Here is a 20,208-nt window from a genome sequence, read left to right as displayed (position 1 = left end):
ACATCACAAATGGGTTTGTCATATTTTATTATGAAGGCATGATAATCTTCTTTGCTAAGGGATTTACTTAAGATGTCATAAGCTAGATAATTTAACCGTATACATCTTAAATCTTCTTCGGAGGCATTTTCCCTAGCATAGTTAGGAGGAATAATACTCTTGACTAAAATTTGTTCTAATTGAGGATCTACCGCTCTAAAAGCATTTATTACTCTAGTAGACCATGAATCATAATTAGAACAATTGGAAAGTAATATCTCAAGAGTTACCTCCTTGGTCTCCTGGGTCTTCTTGTTCTTTTGGGATCTTTTACGAGCCATCACTTCGAGTTGTTAGACTCAAGATGAAGTGCCTAGCTCCGATACCAATTGAAAGTCGCCTAGAGGGGGGGTGAATAGGCGAAGCCTGTAGATTAAAACTTTATCCCCAACTAGATCCTTTGATTAGTGGTTAGAACAAGAAATATGATTATCGGAGTATAAGAACTAAGTCCTTTGCTTGTAACCAAAGTTGCTATGAAATAATGCGGAATTGATAAACAATACAACTACTAGATATATGGATAGTAAAGCAAGAAGGCTTAGATGAGAAGAGCAATAAGTAAAGTTCTTTCTTGCGAAGGGTTGCTCCACCAAATGAGAATTAAACTTGAAGCAACACCAAAAGATGTTAGCGGAGAATGGCGCAAGAAAACTTAGAGAAGGGAAAGCAAACAAATCACAAGCAAGAAACACAATGAACACGGGTGATTTGTTTTACCGAGGTTCGGCCCTCGAAGGCCTAGTCCCCGTTGAGGAGTCCACTCAAGGACGGGTCTTTTTCAACCCTTTCCCTCTCTCCACCGATCACACAAGGATCAGTGAGCTCTTCTTCTTCTCAAGGATCACTCTCGATCCCGCAAGGACCACCACACTCTTTGGTGTCTCTTGCTAGCTTTTACAAGCCTCCAACACTTTGGAGGAAGTTTGAATGGGAGTCAAAACTCCAAGCACAAATGAACACAAGGATGAAGCACACACTATCTCTCAATGTATCTCACAAGGCACTAGGGCTAAACTCAATTGAGTAGCTCTCAATTGCTCGCTCTCTCTTTTGTGGCACTTGTGTTGGTTGTAGTGGGCTAGATCTTGTGTATATGATGTATCAATGAATATAGGTGGTTGGGAGGGCTTGAGTATGTCAACTAGATGACTTGGAATGTTGCTTGGGCTCCCACACCTTGAAGTGGCCGGTTGGGGTGGTATTTATAGCCACCATCCAATTTTGTAGCCGTTGGAGAAGCTGCTGGCGATGGGCGCACCGGACAGTCCGGTGCACACCAGACATGTCCGGTGCGCCAGCCACGTCATCCTATCCGTTGAGATTGGAGTTGGTCGACCGTTGGAGGCTTTGTCCTCATGTGGCACCGGACAGTCCGGTGCAGCACCGGACAGTCCGGTGCCCCTCTGACTTCTGCTCTGACACTCTGAGTTCAACTGTACACTTTGCAGAGTCGACCGTTGCGCGCAGATGACCGTTGCTCCGCTGGCACACCGGACAGTCCGGTGTACACCGGACAGTCCGGTGAATTTTAGCGGAGCGACCTCCCACTTTCCCGAAGCTGGCCAGTTCAGAGTCGCTTCACTCTGGAGCACCGGACACTGTCCGGTGGTGCACCGGACAGTCCGGTGAATTATAGTGGGCTGCGCCTGAGAAACCCGAAGGTGAAGAGTTTGAAGGCAATCCTCCCTGGTGCACCGGACACGGTCCGGTGGTGCACCGGACACTGTCCGGTGGCACACCGGACAGTCCGGTGCGCCATACCAGGGAGCACTTCGGTTTCTCTTTGCTCCTTTCTTTTTAACCTTGTCTTGTTCTTTTTATTGGTTTTGAGTTGAATCTTTGGCACCTGTAGAACATGTAATCTAGAGCAAACTAATTAGTCCAATTGTTTGTGTTGGACATTCAACCACCAAAATCATTTAGGAAAAGGTTTAAAGCCTATTTCCCTTTCACCGCGCCACCGCCGCAGCCCGCAGGGCGCGAGTGCGCGACGTCGACAGCGCACGATGCTTGGCCGGGCTCGGGCGAGGACGGAGTCATGGGAGGTCGGGAGTACGCATGGCGGTGGCCGGCGACTCGGCGATGGCAGAGGTGGCGGCCGGGTGGGCTAGCGGCTAGGGTTCTAATGTCTGTGAGCTGGCGGGAGGACGGGGTCTTCACGGTGGGCTACGTCTGCGTAGAATTTCTATTTCTTTTTTTTTGCCTGCGCCCCGGGCCGTGGCCTATGTGGCCATGGGCCTGGGTCCGCCCATGGTGACATGTTTCCCATTGACCCTTATTACTAAGGCAACGACTGTTGTGGAAGCAGTCTTTCCGTGCAAGCGTGCAAGCAAACCATCTGATCCGTTAGATCGTGATCCAACTGTAGGTCATATTTAACACTTAAACTCTTCCACCACCAGCTTAATAATCTATATAAAAAACTCCATAACAAACCATGGTTGTATCTGTAGTTGAATCGTAATCTAACGGATCAGATGGTTTGCTTGCACGCTTGCAGAAGGACTGCTTGCACAGCAGTCGTTGCCTATTACTAATTGCGTGCACTTTTCTTTTGAAGTGCGTGCACATAACTTTGTGGATTTGTCGGTGCCCGAGCAGATCGCACATTCATCTAATGCGGGCCCGTCCGCCAGGAAAAAGAAGCCCGAAACACATCATTACTTTAAGATGGGCCGGCTCAGGTTAGTGGGCATCAACCCATTTGCCTGCACTAGTAGACAGATTTCTCAGAAGCCGCGGCCGTCACGCGTCAGACCCACGCAGCGCACCTTCTCTTCTCCGCCGCGTCGCCGCCGAACATCAGCATCGGATCGATGGAGGGCTGGGACAAGGGGACCAAGAGCACGGTGGGCGAGATCCCGCTGCTGTCGACGCGCGCGGGTCCGCGGGACGGCGAGGCGTGGCGGCAGAGGCTCAAGGAGGAGTACCGCGCGCTCATCGCCTACACGTCGGTGAACAAGGCCAAGGACAACGACTGGTTCCGCATCGCCGCCGCCAACCCGGAGGGAACCCGCTGGGAGGGGACCTGCTGGTACGTCCACAACCTCCGCCGCTATGAGTTCCCTCTCCAGTTCGACATGCCCGTCGCCTACCCCCAGGTCGCCCCCGAGATCGAGCTCCCCACCCTCGACGGCAAGACTCACAAGGTAGCTAATCTACCAACTGATTACTGCGATACTGCATGTATGCTTGTTTGCTGGATTTCGCCGAGGGTTGTTGACTTGCGCTGTGACGGATGGTTGCTGGCTTGCGCAGATGTACCGCGGTGGGAAGATCTGCCTCACCGTGCACTTCAAGCCGCTGTGGGCCAAGAACTGCCCGAGGTTCGGCCTGGCGCACGCGCTGTGCCTCGGCCTCGCGCCGTGGCTCGCGGCGGAAGTCCCGATTCTGGTCGACTCGGGCATGGTGAAGCACAAGGATGACGAGGCGGCTCCGGCTGAGGCATCTGCCTCTGCTGCTCCTCCTTCGTAGTTGCCACTTGCAACAACTGAGTGTCCGGTGAGCTAAGGGCGATATCGGAAATCAACTCGGCGGTGAACCGTGAACCGCCAAATAAGAGAGATACCTGCAAATCTAAACATCATGTGAAACATGTTCCATACCTGCTGATTGCTGTCTGCGTACTAATTTCTATCCAACTTCTAAATTGTGTTCGCAGATTTTTATGGTACACTTGACTAATACCATAAGGTAACATAATTGCTTAATAAAACTAGTGCAGATTTTCTGATTGGTCGGTTATAGAATTTGTTCATCGATTACTAGCGTGTTTGGTTCAAGGAATGAGGTAGTCCATCACCTTTTCATTTCTCACTTTCTTATTTGGTTTGTGGAATGGAATGAGTTATTCCATCACCATTTCATTCCTCATAGGCTAATAATTAGTAATAATATGAGGAATGAGTTCGTTCCACTAAATTTGTGGAATGGACTCATGATGCACCACATCATCTAGAATGGATTGATTGTTCAAACCAAACACCCCTACAAGTTTGTGTGCAATTTCCCTAAAAACTTCTGTTTTTGATTTGACACAGTGCTTAGCTGTCTTTGAGATTTTGTCATGCCCCAAAATTTCCAATTTTGGGATGTAAATAGAAAACGCTTAATATAAACAATGGTTTTGATCCTTGTTTTAAAGGCGATGCCTAGGCGTCGCCTAGGCGTCCAGGTGCCCGAAAGATCCAAGGCGTCCCCGTCGCCTAGGTAAGAAGCAGCAAGAGGGCATAGGGCAGAGGGGAAAGGAAAGGGGCGGCACTGTTTCAGGGTGGCAGCGCCGAATCGGGAGCGGCGGAGGCCAAATCCAGGGCGGCAGAGAACAAATCCAGGGAGGCGGAGGCTGAATCGGCGGCGGCAGCGTCCAAATCGTCGGCGGCGGCGGCGAATCTGAGGCGGCGACGGCGAATCTAAGGCGGCGGCGGCGAATCTGAGGCGGCGACGGCGAATCTAAGGCGGCGGCGGCTCAATCGGGGGCAGCGGCAGCTGAATGGTGGGGGAGAGAGGCAACCTAGGGTTGCCAGAGGAAGGATTATATGGGCTGGCTGGTGGGCTGGGTCTCCTACCCCTTCCTTCTCCTTTTTTCTTTTTTTTTTCTTTTTCTTCCTCCTCCATGGGGCTGTTTTGCTGATTCTCAGGTTGATAAGGCGTCGCCTTGCTCGCCTTAGGCGTCGCCTAGGCGTCTAGGCGGTGGTCCGGCGCCTTATCTCGCCTTACCGCCTTAAGAACCATGGTTTTGATATTTATATAAAACTTTCCAAGATTAGTTTAAGTTTGCACAACATTTACTTATAGAAAAGTGTGGCTTTTCATTTTTTTATAAATTAATTGAATGAGTACCAGATAGTGGATGCAGTGAGTTTCATGGAGAGTTATACATATGCTAAGGCATATGTACCCTAGTCAACCATCCCTGTGAAGATGGAGCTTAAGAGACGGGCCCAGGGCCACCAAACCAAACAAACTGCCACAGGCTACACAACTACCACTCAACCACTAGCACCACAAACTAATTTCCAAGATTGAATTTTCATGCCTGGAGCTCCTGAAGAGCACCAGCACCTGCCATACACCAAAGAGCACCTTCATATGCAACTTCCTGAAGAACAAGAACAGAAGGCTTCCTCCCCTCAAGCACAGGCATTTCGGTGTTTCCAAATTTTCCAAGCAACCAAAACAATGATAGAATTGAATCCTTTTCTATGCTCCTTAAGAACTGTCCTAAGAGATCTTCTCTACCAGCTTAGGAATCTGTCATTAGGCTGAGGTGAGAGAGTCGTCCACTGAACATTGTTGAATGAAAGAGTCCATACTTCTCTAGCAAAAACACAGGTTACCAGGCAATGTTGAATGGTTTCTTCAGCCTGGTCACATATGGGACAAGCTGCAGGATGGGGCAGCCTTCTTTTAGTAAGATTGTCCGCTGTCTAACACCGGTTTTTTTTTATGGCCAGACAAATGAAAAACTTGCATTTTAAAGGGGCCTAGGTCTTCCATATACGTTTCCAGAGGCTGAACTTCACAGTCCCAGTGAAGGTCTCATACGCCGATTTGCTATAGTAGGTTCCATGTCTATTTAGACGCCAATTATGCTGATGTGGAGTGTTATGCTGAAGCTCGAAGCTGTCGACAAGGTTTCAAAGCTGCAGCCTGCAGGTACTTCACTAGCACTTGTACAGTCAGTACCCCTCAGAGCCCATTTCCGGTTTTGTTGCCCTTGTGCTACGGTCCATTTAGCGATGAAGATTTCATATGGCAATCATGGACATTTTGTAGTAGGCCAAATGTCTGCGTGGTCTGAGTTCGCTTGTTATAAATCATCAAATAAAGGAACAATGGACAAAAGCTTGTTTGCTGTAAGCATACATGATGATGGCTCGTGCCCTAAATTGCATGTTTATTGTACAGGCGTTCAATGATTCCTCTAGATATGCCATGCTCATTATCTTGAATGTCTGATCCTTCACTGGACATGTAATCGAAGCGAGCTATCTCGCTTGTGTGTGCTGATTGCTGAGGCTGGTTTTAACCGTGTGGTTTTCTATTTATCGTTACGTCATGTCATATCAGTCAGCACTGTACTATCAAACCTGCTATTGGTCATCATCGGTATTTATTTACTGGAGGGTTTTAGTTCACAATCTTTATCATTAGTCTATAACCATTTGAACGCTGTATCAGTTTTTTTACAGATTTTTTATACTAGGTGCGTGCCCGTGCGTTGTCACAGAAGTAAAATCTTAGTGTAAAACATAGATACGAGACAATAAGCATCACTATGTTATGCAAAATCCGTGTAGCATAATATCACTGTAACACTAAATATTACAATGGTACATCCAAAGGAGAAGTATGAAAAGAAGCGGTGAGAGAGTGTGTGTGTGAAATAGGAACCTATGCACTTGTATCGTACGAAAAACATACAATGATACATTCAAAGGAGAAGTATGAAAAGAAGCGGTGAGAGAGAGTGTGTGAAATAGGAACCTATGCACTTGCATCATACGAAAAACATACAATGGTACATCCAAAGGAGAAGTATGAAAAGAAGCAGTGAGAGAGTGTGTGTGAAATAGGGACCTATGCACTTGCAACCTTCAGTGCTTGGCCTGGTGTTTGCCAAGCTTGTTCTGTATTGTTATTGTTCTACAAAACAAGAAAATCGTTGCAGTTTCTTGCACGACAGCATGGCTCAGTAGAGCGTAATCACATAGATCTTTTTTCACACAAAACTAGCTGTCTCTAAAGTCGTATTTTGTGCAGGTAGATTGCCCTTCTCTTCCTGTACCGCAGACCTAATCGCCTTCATTCCTACGAGCAAAATGACAGGATGGTGTGCTTCTCCTGCTAGACTAGATCAAAGGTAAAAAGGAATAGAAGTCGACAGAATGGGAGGGCGCACCGATTTCAGTTGTTCCACTTCAGAGTCAAGTCCTTTCTTGAGACCCTGGAGTTCCTGTAAGCAACACAATTCAATTCACCGGTGGTATGGGGTGTTCATTACTACAAGCAGCAGCCTTGAATTACCAAGGTGAGTGAAAAAGGGCAGAGCAGAGAACTCACATTCTGGCATGTCTTGACCTACGTCTCTACATTGGAGCGCCAGTTATGCACCTCCTGAAGCAGAGGTCAGCCATTCACATCTCATCAGCATCTCATCAGCATCTGATGTTTTTGAAATTACAGAAATGAGTATACGACCCTAAACGAAACCAATTTCAAGTAGTCATTACAAAAACAAGAATGACATAATAAAATCCCATAAAGAAAAGTTCCTGTGAAGCAACCTACCTCTAAATGCCACCCACAAACCTTTCGTTGCCACTATGCTGAGGCTACTACTGATCAAGTACACGAAGAAGATGGGACATGGAAATTCAATTCCCGTGCTGGAGAAGGTACTGTGTGTATAAGTGTGCAGCTATGGTGGATGCTGAAATGTAGTTAGAAAGCAGAAAACCTAGCTAAAGGAAATTATACTCATCTATTTGAAATTTTTTAACAGGGAATTATACTGTTGGAATTAAAGCAGATTTAAACCCCAAACTTGAACAGAGCATGTGCTACTATGATCAAACCAGAATTGTGAATTCAAAAATAAATACTATTACAGATCGAGTATTGAAAAAAATTATTCGTCAGAGTTGGAATGTCACCTATTACCTAACCCCCGAGCAGAGGGTTTCTAAGCAGCATACAGAATAGTAGAATACAGAACATCGCAGGGTCGAATTAGAAGTGTAGAAGCAATTATTGAGTGAAAGCAAACTTTAATATAGAGGAGTGAGCTGAAGAGAATCTTATAAGTTGAAGAGTAGAAACACATTTTATTGGTACATAAAATTATTTATCATACATGAATTTGAGATAGATTTATATCTGAGCTTTGGAGAGGTGTGGAATGTCAAATTTCAAGCTAAATAGACTACTTTATTAAGTAAATTCCAATTCCTCCAAAATGAACAGATCCAAACGGCCCCTATAGTAATAGACAATATGATACAACCAAAATGGGAGTTTACCATGTATGCCAGCTTGTTTGATAATAGACATGAAGTTTCCCACACCACGTATTGTTGCCTCACCATATCTTGTTTATTGGCAAATACCAATATGACACTGTTAAGCATCAAAGGATCATTGATTATTGCCTGCAACAGAATTGTTCAATATTAACTTGGTTGAAGAAATTAAATTCAGCGATAAGCAGCTCTGACCGACAATCTACAGACATGAAATTCAGCTTTAGCTTTTCCAATCCTCTCCCGATCCAATGAATCAACTACATAGATCTGCAACACCGAACATGCATAAAGAGTCACCGTGTATGTCGTAATCATAAACCCGAAAAAACTCTGGAATTTGAAACGGTATCTGGAGGAAGAAAAGTAGCAATGGATGCATAATAATGTTTCACTGAAGGGAAACAGTAACTGCCCCTGAAGATTACCAGTGATGAGATTGACAAACAAAATAATTTGAGGAGTATCCCCACAAACTCAAGAAGTGAAGAATAAATAACCCAACCCGTCAAGCAGAACAATTACAAACAATCAATATCATTTTATAAAGGTCTTAAAAGAATAATAAACATACCAAGCCATCAGTATTGTTGAAGTAGTGCCTCCACAAGGGCCTCAACTTTTCTTGGCCACCAACATCCCAAACAGTAAACATCACATTCTTGTATTGAACTTTCTCGACATTGAAACCTAGTAGTAGCATCAGAGAGATATCATCACACATGAATTTGCAGGCAAAGTGAAACATTATTATGCACTCTGAAAATTTCCCAGGTTAGACTGCCAGCTTAAATTTTGGCAGATGATTTTGTCAGGTTAAACAAGGACAAATGGCATAAAAATACTTGAGGACAATGTTTTAAGAAAAAATGGAAATGAATTCAGTTAGGTGCAATATCTGGAATATTTTGGCAGATGCACAGTGCTCGAACTGATCGACCATGATGTCCATGGCTCCCATTTGTGATAAGGAAATTGAAAATGGAACATAGCCCCCAAAGAAAATGTGTACGAAGCATGGGCAATTTTACATCTATTTCTCGGTGATGGTGTTCATGTAAGGAGGGTCCTTGTGAGGTCCAACCAACTGCCTGATGATTGAACTGGTGAAAGCCATAATTGAGAAAGGGGAAGCGTAGTCAACACATACATCACATACAGGTCATTGATCCAACACTGAAGCAAAGCAGTTAATAAGAAACGAAATTCTCACTTGTAAACCATGAGGGTAGCGACGTGGCGGGAGTTGATGTCCAGGATCCCCGTGTTCTTGTCTGACAGGTCCTCGAAGACTTCCTTGAAGATCCTTTCAAAGTCAGACTTGCCTGCAAAGTGAAAACATTGTTAGGATGGACAAACTCGATGCGACGATATTCCATTTCTCATGAACAGACCAGAGAAGAGAAACGAAAAGGTTGCAGAAATAGCGATAGTGAGACATGCGTGTGCAAGGCATAGAGGCATGGTTTACCGCGTGTTCTATCGCACGCGTGGCCGAATAAGTTAGACTTCTCGGGCTACAATACATCGATGAATCAGTTTGGCCTTGGGTTACAAAGTGAGACCAGACATGCCGAATATCAAACTCAGAAGAGGCTAAAATACATTTTCTGACTAAATTACGAAGTTTATATTTCAGATAGCAGTTCACCGTACAGAAAATTTTGAACTGTGAAACAATCACAGTGTCATTTAGATGTTTAGCCGGATGAGAGATCTGTAATTTACCAATGGAGGTCACTCTGGGTATCAGGTTACCACGCAGGAGCTGTTGCATGTTCGTGTCCACGAACGTCGACGACTCCGCCTAGCCGGCGTCGCCCGCAGCGGCGACGAGCTCCTCGACCGTCGCCCGCGCCGTGGCCGCGGTCTGCTGCAGCTACGCGTGCAGGGCGACAAGCCGCTACTCGGAGAGAGCCTTGGCCTGCCAGGCCGCTACCTCGCCACGGATGCGCGCCAGCCGCTCCTCCAGCTCGACGTCGCGCCTCGCGCTCGGGGAATGCGGGGCAGGATGCGGGCGCAACGCCATGGGAGTAAATCTGCGACCTTCCATGGAGAGTGGATCCGGCAGATCGGGCGCAGACGTTGATTGGATCGCGTGCGGGCGTTGAAGGATGGTCGCGCGTCCGGGCGTTCAAGGAAGGCCGCGTGCAGAAGGTTGTCGTCGCGGGATGCGGGGCGGGGTGCGGCTGCCGGCGGGATGCGGGGCGGGGTGCGGCCGCGGGCGGGATGCGGGGTGCGGCAGAACGTGCACCACATCCGGGTGTGGACGCCTACAGTAAGTACATAATTAGTAGTAGAGATAACACAGACAAGAAACACATCATTTTACTAGAATATAAATACATCTGATTATATAATTAATCAAATAAAAAGCACACTGTTAATTTAGGAAACTCACATAAATTAATTGTATTACGGAAGCTCACATAAATTAATTGTATTACGGAAGCTGGAGTCTATGCGCAAGTCAAACACTCTTCAACCCTGCAATGGTAGTATATACACTGCAAGTCGGTAGGCCCCTCACGTTCTGAGGCACCTGACTGTCTAGGCCCTCGAGGCACCAAACAGTATAAATCCCCAGGGCATCTCGCTCCCCTTTAAGGTAGTGTTTGGTTGAGGAGTAAGTAGAACGGAGTCGTTCCATCCCTGATTCTAGGAATGGAGCCGCTATGTTCTTTGTTTGGTAATCTGGAACAGAGCGGTTCTGTTTTTTGTTTGGTTGCAGAGTGAACGGAACGGAGCGTGACTGTGAGAGCGGGATGGGAACAGAGCGGCTCCGTTCGGTTGATTTTTTGGAGCGGAATGGTTCCGGATCTGAGGAGAATATTCTCTAATTGGAGTCATTCAGTCTAATTACTTTGTAACCAAACAACAACAAAACTGTGACAAAACGACTCCGTTCTACTTAGCTCTTCAACCAAAAACTATCTAAGTACATCTCATGCCTAGGCCTCTCACGTCCCCGGCCCCCAACGTCCCTACTAGTTCATACCTTCTTTATAGTATGATTAAAGGAAAAACAAAATAGTAAACTACTCTAAGTTTCTCAATTCCAACCGACACTTAATACTAGTTCGTCAATCTTGTCGAAACGAGTTAAATACTTAAGGGCATGAAAAACATTGATTTTGTAAACAATCACCATCATTGCATTCTAACTTTAAATGTCTATAAAAACACACGTTAGTCCTAATAAATTTGTATCATCATTAATCAACGAAACCACCAAAAGCCTAGATGCTTTCAAATATTTCCACGTTTATTGGATTGTCGTGTCTCAATTATTAACGTGTTTGTATGTTTTTTGTCCGCTTTACTATTTTTAGAATTGAAAGCATACCCCGACTCTAATGATTTTTTTAAAAATTATTAGACCGTAGGCTTAGAAAAGCTTCTATTGGGCCCTAAATAAGTGGTTTCTCATCACTAACTGACTATTGGGCCTTGTTTGTTGGCAGCTATTTACAGCTCAGCTTCACCGGTCATCCTGACATGCATGGTTTGTGCGTCTCGCGCTCCCGCGTGGCAGTCAGTCTTCACCCTTGATGAGGCTGGCTTTCGCACGAGCTGAACCATGCATGTACTGCCTGCCTGTCCTCGGCGCTGCACCGCGCCTAGTGCACTACCGGAAACGGTACTCGTCAAATCATTAAAAACATTCGGCAAACAGAGTTCGGCAAACAGTGCATCGGTAAAACCTTTTTTGCTGAGTACTTTTTTTCGGACACTCGGCAAAGAGTTTTGGCACTCGACAAAGAAGTCTCTTTGCCGAGTGCCAATCCTCGGCTCTCGGTGAAGACCGACGGCTGTCAGCTTTAGGACGACCGCTAACGGCCCTTTGCCGAGCGCTACCTTTACCAAGTGTTTGACCCTTGGCAAATGTGTCGTTGCCGAGTGGGGTCTTGTGTCGAGTGTCCAGCACTCGGTAAAGAGGCTCGTTGCCGAGAGCCTAACTTTACCGAGTACGGTTCTCGGCAAAGCCTGCTTTGTCGAATGCCCAACAAAAGACACTCGGCAAAACCTCGAATTCCGGTAGTGGTGGGTGGTCACCAGAGACCTGCCTGTCCGGTTAGGCGCGCACAGATGCATGGCGCTGAGAGCGACGGGCGGATGGCAACTTCAGTTACACCTGCCGCCGCAGCACATATATATAATAATCCTTACGGTTGCGAGCGAGCTAATTATGCATGTTTCCCCCCAGCAGCTCGCTCAACTAAGGGGGTGTTTGGTTTCAGAGACTAATTTTTAGTCCCTCTAATTTATTCCACTTTAGTCACTAACTTGTCAAATATGGAAATTAAAATAGAGTTATAGTTTCCATATTTTACAATTTATAGACTAAAGTGGAATAAAATGGAGGGACTAAAAATTAGTCCTTAGTAACCAAACACTACCTAACTCGCTGTACAGTTATTAGGGGCGCAAGCTCATAACATTGGTGGTCGGTCGTTAATTTCAACTTGCACCTTTTCTGTTGCTGCTGCTGCGGGATCGATGGCCAATTAATCTGGTTGTTAGCGTGACACAATGCAAGGAAACAAGCAAGAGAAAATAAGGTCGTACGTGTACGTACGTCGTGTAGCTGTAGTTACAGAACCATCGCTATGTATGCTTACAAAGCAAGCACAGGTACGTACGTACTAATAATTCGGTGCAGAGGTGGCTGAGTTTTACGCCCATCGTCTCATCATCGGCCTAGATTGATCACACAGATAAACCTGACCAGCGCAGACGTGCCTTGCATTGTTTCAGCGCCATATGCAGAACCGTTGATGCATCCAAGTCTACCGATCCGAATAAACAAACCGGTCGCAAAACGAACTGGCTCAACTAACCCGCACAAAGGCAGCACGTCGTGGTGCCGCCCTGCGCCAAGACAGGGGCGCGCGACATGTTTAAGGCAAGTTGGCGCAGTCCCACGAGAAATGATCAGATGAATTTTACTAATGTGCCAAACTAGCGAGAGGGGGAAATCTCGCGTCTCGGATCGCCGTGCCTCCCTCATGCCTGCGCAGCTCGATGGCAGATTGGCAGTGGCCCTAGCTGCGCTCTCCGCTTGCAGGTAGCAGCTAGCGCATCCCAGCCAGAGAGAGAGAGAGAGTACTAGATAGAATATAGAATGGATGCATTAGTCGTCGTCGTCGATCGGCTTATCATAATTGCGCGCTGAATTATTGGTAGATCGTGGCGCTGCTGCATGCCTCGTGCTTAACGGTGCTGAATTTGTTAACCAGTTTCCTTCAAAACGGCTTGGGCTAGTTGCTATGCAAGCCCATGTGGGCGCGCAGACCATGCCGGCGCCAGTTGCCTGAGCCGCCGCGGACTCCCTCCCTCACCCCGCTGCCGCCGCCGGGCCTTGTGAAATTACTTTGTGATGATGACAGGTGAGTAATAGCATACGACGTAGTAGTACGTGGTAAAGCATGAGGACCGACCGAGACGGAGGTATATAAAGGCAGCCCGGCCTGCACTGCATTGGTCCAAAAGGCGGCGGAATGTGGTGCCGGTAAAAGACGACGACATTCCGGGCTGAGAAGAAAGAAAAAAGAGATAGAGAGAGAGAGAAAGGGCAGGAGGCAGACGTCCATTCCGTGCCGCGTTTGTTGTTAAACGGAGTGCACGTCACGCGCGAGCGCGAGCTTGCTCTCTTTCGCTTCGCCCGGAATAAAGCGCGGTGCCGGCCCGCCCCATCCGACGATCTATTTGACTCCATCCGACGATCCATAGGGCGCATGCATACATGCATCAATGCATGCACCTGGATTTCGACAGGCCTCGCCTCATCTGCGCGGCGCCTGTACGTCCGTGTGATAAGAAAATCCGAAAATCTGTATTTTAGGAAGTCGATGGACAGAAACCATGCATCCGAACTGGACTTTGTGAGTCGAGGGCGCGATTTATTGTTTGTTTCTCACTCCTCCTACTCACAGTCTAGTGGCTGGGAGCAGCTAGAACCGGTACGTACTGTAAGTTTTTTTTTGTTTTTCCAACGGTACGTTCAGATTCCAACTGTCGTCGTCTCTGGCACCGGGTGACTGTCAATTCCGGCGGGCGGGCGGGCTGACCCAACCCAACCCAACCCTGCTGCTCCCCATCTCCGATACAGCATATAGCAAGCCATCCTACAAGCTAGCATTCATGTGGCAACGATTGTGAGTTTGGCAGCACCCCCCTCTCGCTCGCGCCTCAGCCTCTCCCGAGTAATGTAATGTAACAGGAGTGGAACCGCGTCATATATTCCTTCACTGACTCGCACGAATCTGAGGCCGCGCGTGCTTCGTTAGGGGCGGCTGTGAAGACGAAAAAGGGAGCCAGCAGGCGAAGACAAAGGTGGTAATAAGTAGAGGATACTAGTAGTAGTAGATAGATACGGCCACTCCACTGCATGCATTCCCTCGCATAGAAGCGAGCAAAAGTGCGCGCCCCCGTCCCCTTTTCGAGCCTTTTTTTTTCCCTTGTAATGTCCGCATGCATGCTCCCCCTGGCATGGCAATGGCATTCCGCATTCCTCCCGGTCATGGCAAGCCAAGCCACCTTTTTTTTCTCCCGTCCCAAGTTCTATTCGCATCGCATCTCGCATTCTCGCCCAACTCCCGCGTCGGCCGGCCGACCGACCGATGCCATGCCGCTGGCCGCTGGGACCTCGCGGCGACGTGGCGCCCCGCAGGCGCTGCGATTCGTGCGCCTAGTCCTCCTAGCCATGCGCCGCCTCCCCTCACTCGCTATACAGCGCGCCTGCAGCGACCGGACGACATGTAAACGTGAACGGCAGACGCGCCGTGCCTGCCTTCTCGCTGGATGGGATGGGATCCATCGGACATGCATATTAATGGGGTGGGTGGTTCAGTGCAGTGCAGTGCCCCGCGCCCCACTGCGTTCATGCACGAGCCCGTCGCCAATGATTTGCTTATTTGGGCGTCGCGATGGAATTCAACAAAGCTAGTAGTGTGGTTTTCTGTGCTTTTTGCCTTTTGGACTGAGTTCGTAGCTTTCTTGCGCTGGTGGACCGTCGTCCCATACCGAGCCGTCGAGGCGCGCGGCCGCCAAGTGACGACGCCCTCGTTTCAATTCCGTCCTTGGAAGCCACGCTCACCCACCTGGATCTAGGCCTGTTAATGGCAAAAAATCCAATCTACTCCCACCCAACCCAAATCTAATTACTTTGATATCCATCCCACGCCCAACCAAAAATACTAGAGGAAAGTTAAACTCAACCCATCCAATAACATTATTGATCCCAAACTAACTCGTAATTGAGTGGAAACCCATGGAAAACCCGTGGGTTTAGCTTATTGCCTCACATCAAGCCAACTGCATACAAATTTTAAAAATCATATTTTAAAGCAGTAAATTAATTCAAATGAAAAAGTTTTCAACTACAAATTTGTATAACTCATCATGATGTACATTTTATATTTTGAACATTTTTTCATATGATAAACTAAAAATAAATTTGTTCATAAAACCTATATCTCTCTCATAGTTTATGGAACTACGAGAGATATGTATAGAATTTGTGCATATTGTTAGAACTATCATGTGAGATGAACAAATGATCAAACAACCAAAATAAACTTTGTAGATCTTGAAAAGTTATAAAAGTTTGTAGTTGACAACTTTTTCATTTAAAGTCATATTGTCAACGAAAACTATGCCTGAATTTAAAAAATTTAAAATTTGAATTTTGAAAACAACCTCGAAAGAAAAAACCACCAACATGAAAGTTGTAGGTATTGAAGAGTTATGAAACTTTGTAGTTGACAATGTTTTGGTTTGAAATCATCTTGCCATGCAAAACTATGTTTGAATTTTGAATTTTAAATTTTTCAAACTACCTCGGATGGAAAAACCACTAAAATAAAAGTTGTAGGTCTTGAAATGTAATGAAACTTTGTAATTGTCAACTTTTTTAATTTGAAATCATCTTATCATTGAAAAATTCGTGTGAAGTTTTCAAATTTAAAATTCAAATTTTGTAAACGGTCTCGGATGTAGAAACTATTAAAATAGAATTTGTAGATATCAAAAAGTTATGCAACTTTATAGTTGGTCACATTTTTAAATAAAATGGTACTGATAAAATGGTATAGTATAGTGTGTTGTGTGTGACTAAATAAATCAAAGACTTCTCTAAACCTGAAATAAAATTGTACTGATTAAGGTGGTAGTCTGATTGGTGAATACCCATGGAAACCCATACCTATACAAATCCATCTATACCCATGGGTATCCACCATTTTGACTCGCAATATAAAATAAACCCACCCAACCCAACCCGTTAATAATTAAAACCCATCACAACCCACCAAAACAAAACCATTTCTTAAACCCACCTAAAATACCCATTTATACACACCCCATTTGCAGGCCTGCCTGGATCTGGTTCATAAATAAGCTAATCCCTCTGCCCACATTAGATTGTCCTTTTTATGTGGACTGAGACTCTGAGAGAGTAGCAATCCGCTATAGCTCCGAATCCTGAAATTACTGAACCACGCTTCTGTCCGATCGAGTTTGTTTCTTAGCATGACAGCGATCTGTTGAAAATATTTACGACTCAATCAGTCAAATTATGACAACTTTGGTTTCCAGTTCCCACATATATAGTATAATATCGGCACGCATACGTAACATAAAAGAAGCTAAACTTTTTCTTTTATACTAGTACTAAACAAGGGATGAAGTTTCTCCATGCCTGAACATGGTCCAAACCACCTTGTCAACTGATCAGCTCAGTGACATGCATCGCCTCGCTATTTGTACAGCTCGACCAAATCAATAATCTGATCCACGCCACAGCCACACCACTGACCCACTCTATGCATGTACTCTGCTAGTAGAGTACTAACAAAAAAAAAGTAATAAGTAAGCTAAGGCCGGACACTAAACGAACGAAAACCCTCCATCAAACAACCCCGAATAATCACACCAAGAAGCTAAGAACACTTCGTTTCGTTCATTTTACTTTGCTCGTCGTCGTCTTGATCTTGTTGCTGGACCGGCTCTCCTGATTCCAGCTCATGAGCTTGCGGAAGACCCCCTGCCTTTCTTCGCAGGTGGATGTGGATCTCCTCCCAAAGCTGCTGCTCTTCCGCTTCTTGCTGCCGCGGTTGCTGCTCATGCTGCTCCAGCTCCCGAGCTTGGCCGCCTTCCTGTCACCGCCGCCCACGGGGGCCGCGGCGTCCCTGTCCGGCACCACCGGTGGCGCCACGCACCGGATGAGCGCCCAGTCCACGCCGGAGAAGAACGGGTGCCGCTTGATCTCGGCGGCGCCGCGCGTGGCGCCCATGCGGCGGCGCGGGTCGCGCTCCAGCAGCCGCCCCACGAGGTCCCGCAGCTGCGAGGCGTCGGCCTCGCCGTCCAGCTGAGGGTAGGTGGCCTGCTTGGAGAGGATGTTCTTGAGGGTGGCCTCCTTGGTGTGGCCCTTGAAGGGCGTGCGGCCGTACACGAGCTCGTAGAGGAAGACGCCGAAGGCCCACCAGTCGACGCCGTTGCCGTGGCCGCTCCCGCTCACGAGCTCCGGCGCGAGGTACTCGTGCGTGCCCACGCAGTCCTTGGAGCTCGCCGCCGTCGGCTCGGCCACGAACTCGAACCGCTCCTTGCCGTCGATCTCCTCTTCGTCTTCGCCGCCGCCATTGCTGGGGCCAGAGAAGCACGACAGGAGGAGGGCGATCCTCCTGCGGCGGCTCTGCTTCCGCACCTGCCGTAGGCGGACGGCGGGCTCCACGGACGCCGGGAGCGCGAGGTCGAAGTCGGAGAGCACGACGTGGCCGTCGCCCCGGAGGAGGACGTTCTCGGGCTTGAGGTCGCGGTACACGAAGCCGAGCGCGTGGAGGTACTCGATCGCGAGCAGCACCTCCGCGGCGTAGAACCTGGCCGCGGCGACGGGCAGGCGGCCGCCCGGCCGGCGGCGGAGCACCGCGTGCAGGTCCCCTCCGGAGCAGTAGTCCATGAGGAAGCAGGCGTAGCGGCCGGCGTCGAGGCGCGCGTAGAGCGTGGGCACGAAGGGGTGGTCGAGACACGAGAGGACGCGCGACTCGGCGAGGACGTGGGAGACGCGGGAGGGGTCGTCGTCGCGGAGGTCGACGACCTTGAGCGCGAAGAGCGGGGACGCGGGCGGGGAGCTCTTGAGGCGGCAGAGGAAGACGCGCGCGAGGTGGCCGTGGCCCAGCTCGCGGACGAGGTGCAGGTGCGCGAGGCGGAGGACGCCGTCGGGCGTGGCGGCGCGCGCCGCGGCGAGGTGCGCCCAGTGCGGGGACGCCGAGGAGGAGTGCGGGCGCGGGGAGAGCGAGGTGGAGGAGGAGAAGGACGGCAGCGACAGCGAGCTCCGCGCGCTGAACGTGGTCGCGGTGGTGAAGGAGGACGTGGAGGCGGAGGCGGTGGAGGTGAAGGACAGGTCCAGCGCGCCGGCGCCGCCGTCCGCGAGCGCGGGAGGGAAGTGCGGGGAGAGGCCGGCGTCGGAGGAGAGCGGGGAGAAGGACGCGGGGTCGTGGACGTGGTGGTGGGCGACGTCCCCCATTGGCGGCGGCGCTAGTTCCATGTGCATGCAGTTGCAGAGTGAGACAGGCGGGGAGGAGAGGAATGAACGGACGGGCGAATGCGAGTCTGGCCGAGTCGAGTGAGAGCGGGGCGGGGTGCTTATAAAGGCCGGCGTCGGTGAGAAGGACGGGAGCGAGACGCGTGGGCCGTGCCGTCTGCTGCAGAGGTCGGGTCCGCAACGGTCTCGAGATGCCAGATGCCCATGTCATGCAAGCCTGTGGGTGATCGGCACTTCACCGTCTTGGTGCAGACTGCAGAGAGAGAACAGCTCGTTTTGGGCATATGTTTTCCTTGGACTGTGATTTTCAGATTATGCTTGCTGGTCTAAAAGTTGGATACTTGCAGGCTTGCAGCGACAGCAAAGCCCGAAAGCAGCTACCAGGGTCGGCGCAGGAACGATCTCCCTTTTTTTGGCCGATGAGCCTATCGAACCAGGTTCCCTGTGTCAAGAAACGGCCCTCTTGCGGATCCCTCTTGAATGCCTCATATCCAGTTCCCTTCGCTCCCGTGAAAAAAATGCTGTAGATGGTTGTCTATATCGTGTAGAAGACAAATACACGAGAGAGTGAATATTGGTGAAACTTGTTCTCTCTTCTTTTTTTATTATAGATGGATATAAATTTCTTTACATATAGCGTTAGCTCTTCAGCTTTAGGAGTTTATTTGGTATGAGCCTATAATTTTTTCTTAGGGCTAGTTTAGGGGCCACAAAACCGGAGGAAATTGTAGGGACTAAAAGCTTTAGGAGTTTAATGTCTTTGAAGTATCCAAACTTTAGATTTATACCTTCAGGTGACCCTCTTTCCTGGTGTCCACGTAACTAGGCTTACGCAGTCGTATTTCCTCTTCATTGTCCTCAGATCCTTACAATTTAAGTATGTGTTTGATTTCGGAACGATATGGATTGGGTCAGAGCCGACTTATTTTTCTAGATTGGGTCGGACTCATTCCTTGTTTGGTTTCAGTGATAGGTTGAACCTAGTTTCTCGTTTGATTACAGAGTTAAAGTGGGTTAGAGCTGCACCATATCTTGTTTATTTTGTAATGAAGGATGAACTGAATATGGTCACCTTCCTGGTCATATTACCACACTTAGGATGATATCTTCAATTCAATAAAATAACATCATTCAAAATAAATGAAACTGATACTATTTTAATATTTGAGGAATCCATAAGGATAATATATAAATAAATTAAAGACATTATTGACTAAGTCATAAATTTTTAGTGACGAGGTCTCACTGTTACATTTTAGTCATAATTAAAAGAACATCCCAACAACATCAAGATGCATTTAAGTGAATTTATAACATTTGCCATCACTAGCAGACTTTTCTAGACGGTGACGAACACTGACCTTTACCTTTTCGACGACAGCACTAGCAAGTCTCGCGGTTGTGCCTACTATAGAACATGCCAGCATCGGAGGGTAGGCCAGCGGGGGACTGACGACGGGAGGCAGGCGGGGGATTAACATCGGAGGGTAGACCGGCGAGGGTCCCTCGTCCCAGCAGGTTGGTAGTGGCGACACGCTCCTGTGCTGGTCTCGAATGAATAAGGCATGTGTGACCAGAGGGTGGAGAAGGAGTGGGTTGAAA

General features: G+C 48.0%; 3 protein-coding genes across 3 annotated transcripts; 1 reads left to right on the top strand and 2 right to left on the bottom strand.

The window, feature by feature from the left end:
- Window positions 1–2,786: 2,786 nt before the first annotated feature.
- Window positions 2,787–3,775, top strand: LOC100282472 (ufm1-conjugating enzyme 1). The gene is made up of 2 exons (NM_001155381.2): window positions 2,787–3,191; window positions 3,301–3,775. The coding sequence occupies exons 1-2, from the start codon at window positions 2,859–2,861 to the stop codon at window positions 3,514–3,516; spliced, it is 549 nt and encodes a 182-aa protein (NP_001148853.2). The 5' UTR covers window positions 2,787–2,858; the 3' UTR covers window positions 3,517–3,775.
- Window positions 3,776–7,147: 3,372 nt separating this feature from the next.
- On the bottom strand, window positions 7,148–8,798 carry LOC109940890 (ADP-ribosylation factor 1). Its single transcript, XM_020541248.1, has 4 exons — window positions 8,638–8,798; window positions 8,274–8,333; window positions 8,064–8,192; window positions 7,148–7,243 (listed from the first exon to the last, which is right to left on the bottom strand). The coding sequence occupies exons 1-4, from the start codon at window positions 8,785–8,787 to the stop codon at window positions 7,148–7,150; spliced, it is 435 nt and encodes a 144-aa protein (XP_020396837.1). The 5' UTR covers window positions 8,788–8,798.
- A 7,841-nt stretch (window positions 8,799–16,639) lies between these two features.
- On the bottom strand, window positions 16,640–18,699 carry LOC103633673 (serine/threonine-protein kinase WAG1). Its single transcript, XM_008655386.2, has one exon. It carries the CDS (start codon window positions 18,613–18,615, stop codon window positions 17,026–17,028), a length of 1,590 nt encoding a protein of 529 aa, XP_008653608.1. The 5' UTR covers window positions 18,616–18,699; the 3' UTR covers window positions 16,640–17,025.
- Between the last annotated feature and the right edge of the window lie 1,509 nt (window positions 18,700–20,208).

The sequence above is a fragment of the Zea mays genome, chromosome 1 (genome assembly GCF_902167145.1).
Source record: "Zea mays cultivar B73 chromosome 1, Zm-B73-REFERENCE-NAM-5.0, whole genome shotgun sequence".
NCBI lineage: Eukaryota > Viridiplantae > Streptophyta > Magnoliopsida > Poales > Poaceae > Zea > Zea mays.
The sequence above is the reverse complement of the archived record's forward strand: the minus strand, read 5'-3'. Positions and strand labels throughout refer to the sequence as shown.

Excerpts from the sequence above, each read along its gene's own strand:
- LOC100282472 (NM_001155381.2), top strand. The coding sequence starts at position 2,859 with ATGGAGGGCTGGGACAAGGGGACCAAGAGCACGGTGGGCGAGATCCCG. Across the intron at positions 3,192-3,300 it reads TCGACGGCAAGACTCACAAG|ATGTACCGCGGTGGGAAGAT; the intron begins GTAGCTAATCTA and ends TGGCTTGCGCAG.
- LOC109940890 (XM_020541248.1), bottom strand. The coding sequence starts at position 8,787 with ATGTGTGATGATATCTCTCTGATGCTACTACTAGGTTTCAATGTCGAG. Across the intron at positions 8,334-8,637 it reads TCAACAATACTGATGGCTTG|ATCTATGTAGTTGATTCATT; the intron begins GTATGTTTATTA and ends TCGGTGTTGCAG. Across the intron at positions 7,244-8,063 it reads CAAACAAGCTGGCATACATG|GGTCGTATACTCATTTCTGT; the intron begins GTAAACTCCCAT and ends GGTTTCGTTTAG.
- LOC103633673 (XM_008655386.2), bottom strand. The coding sequence starts at position 18,615 with ATGCACATGGAACTAGCGCCGCCGCCAATGGGGGACGTCGCCCACCAC.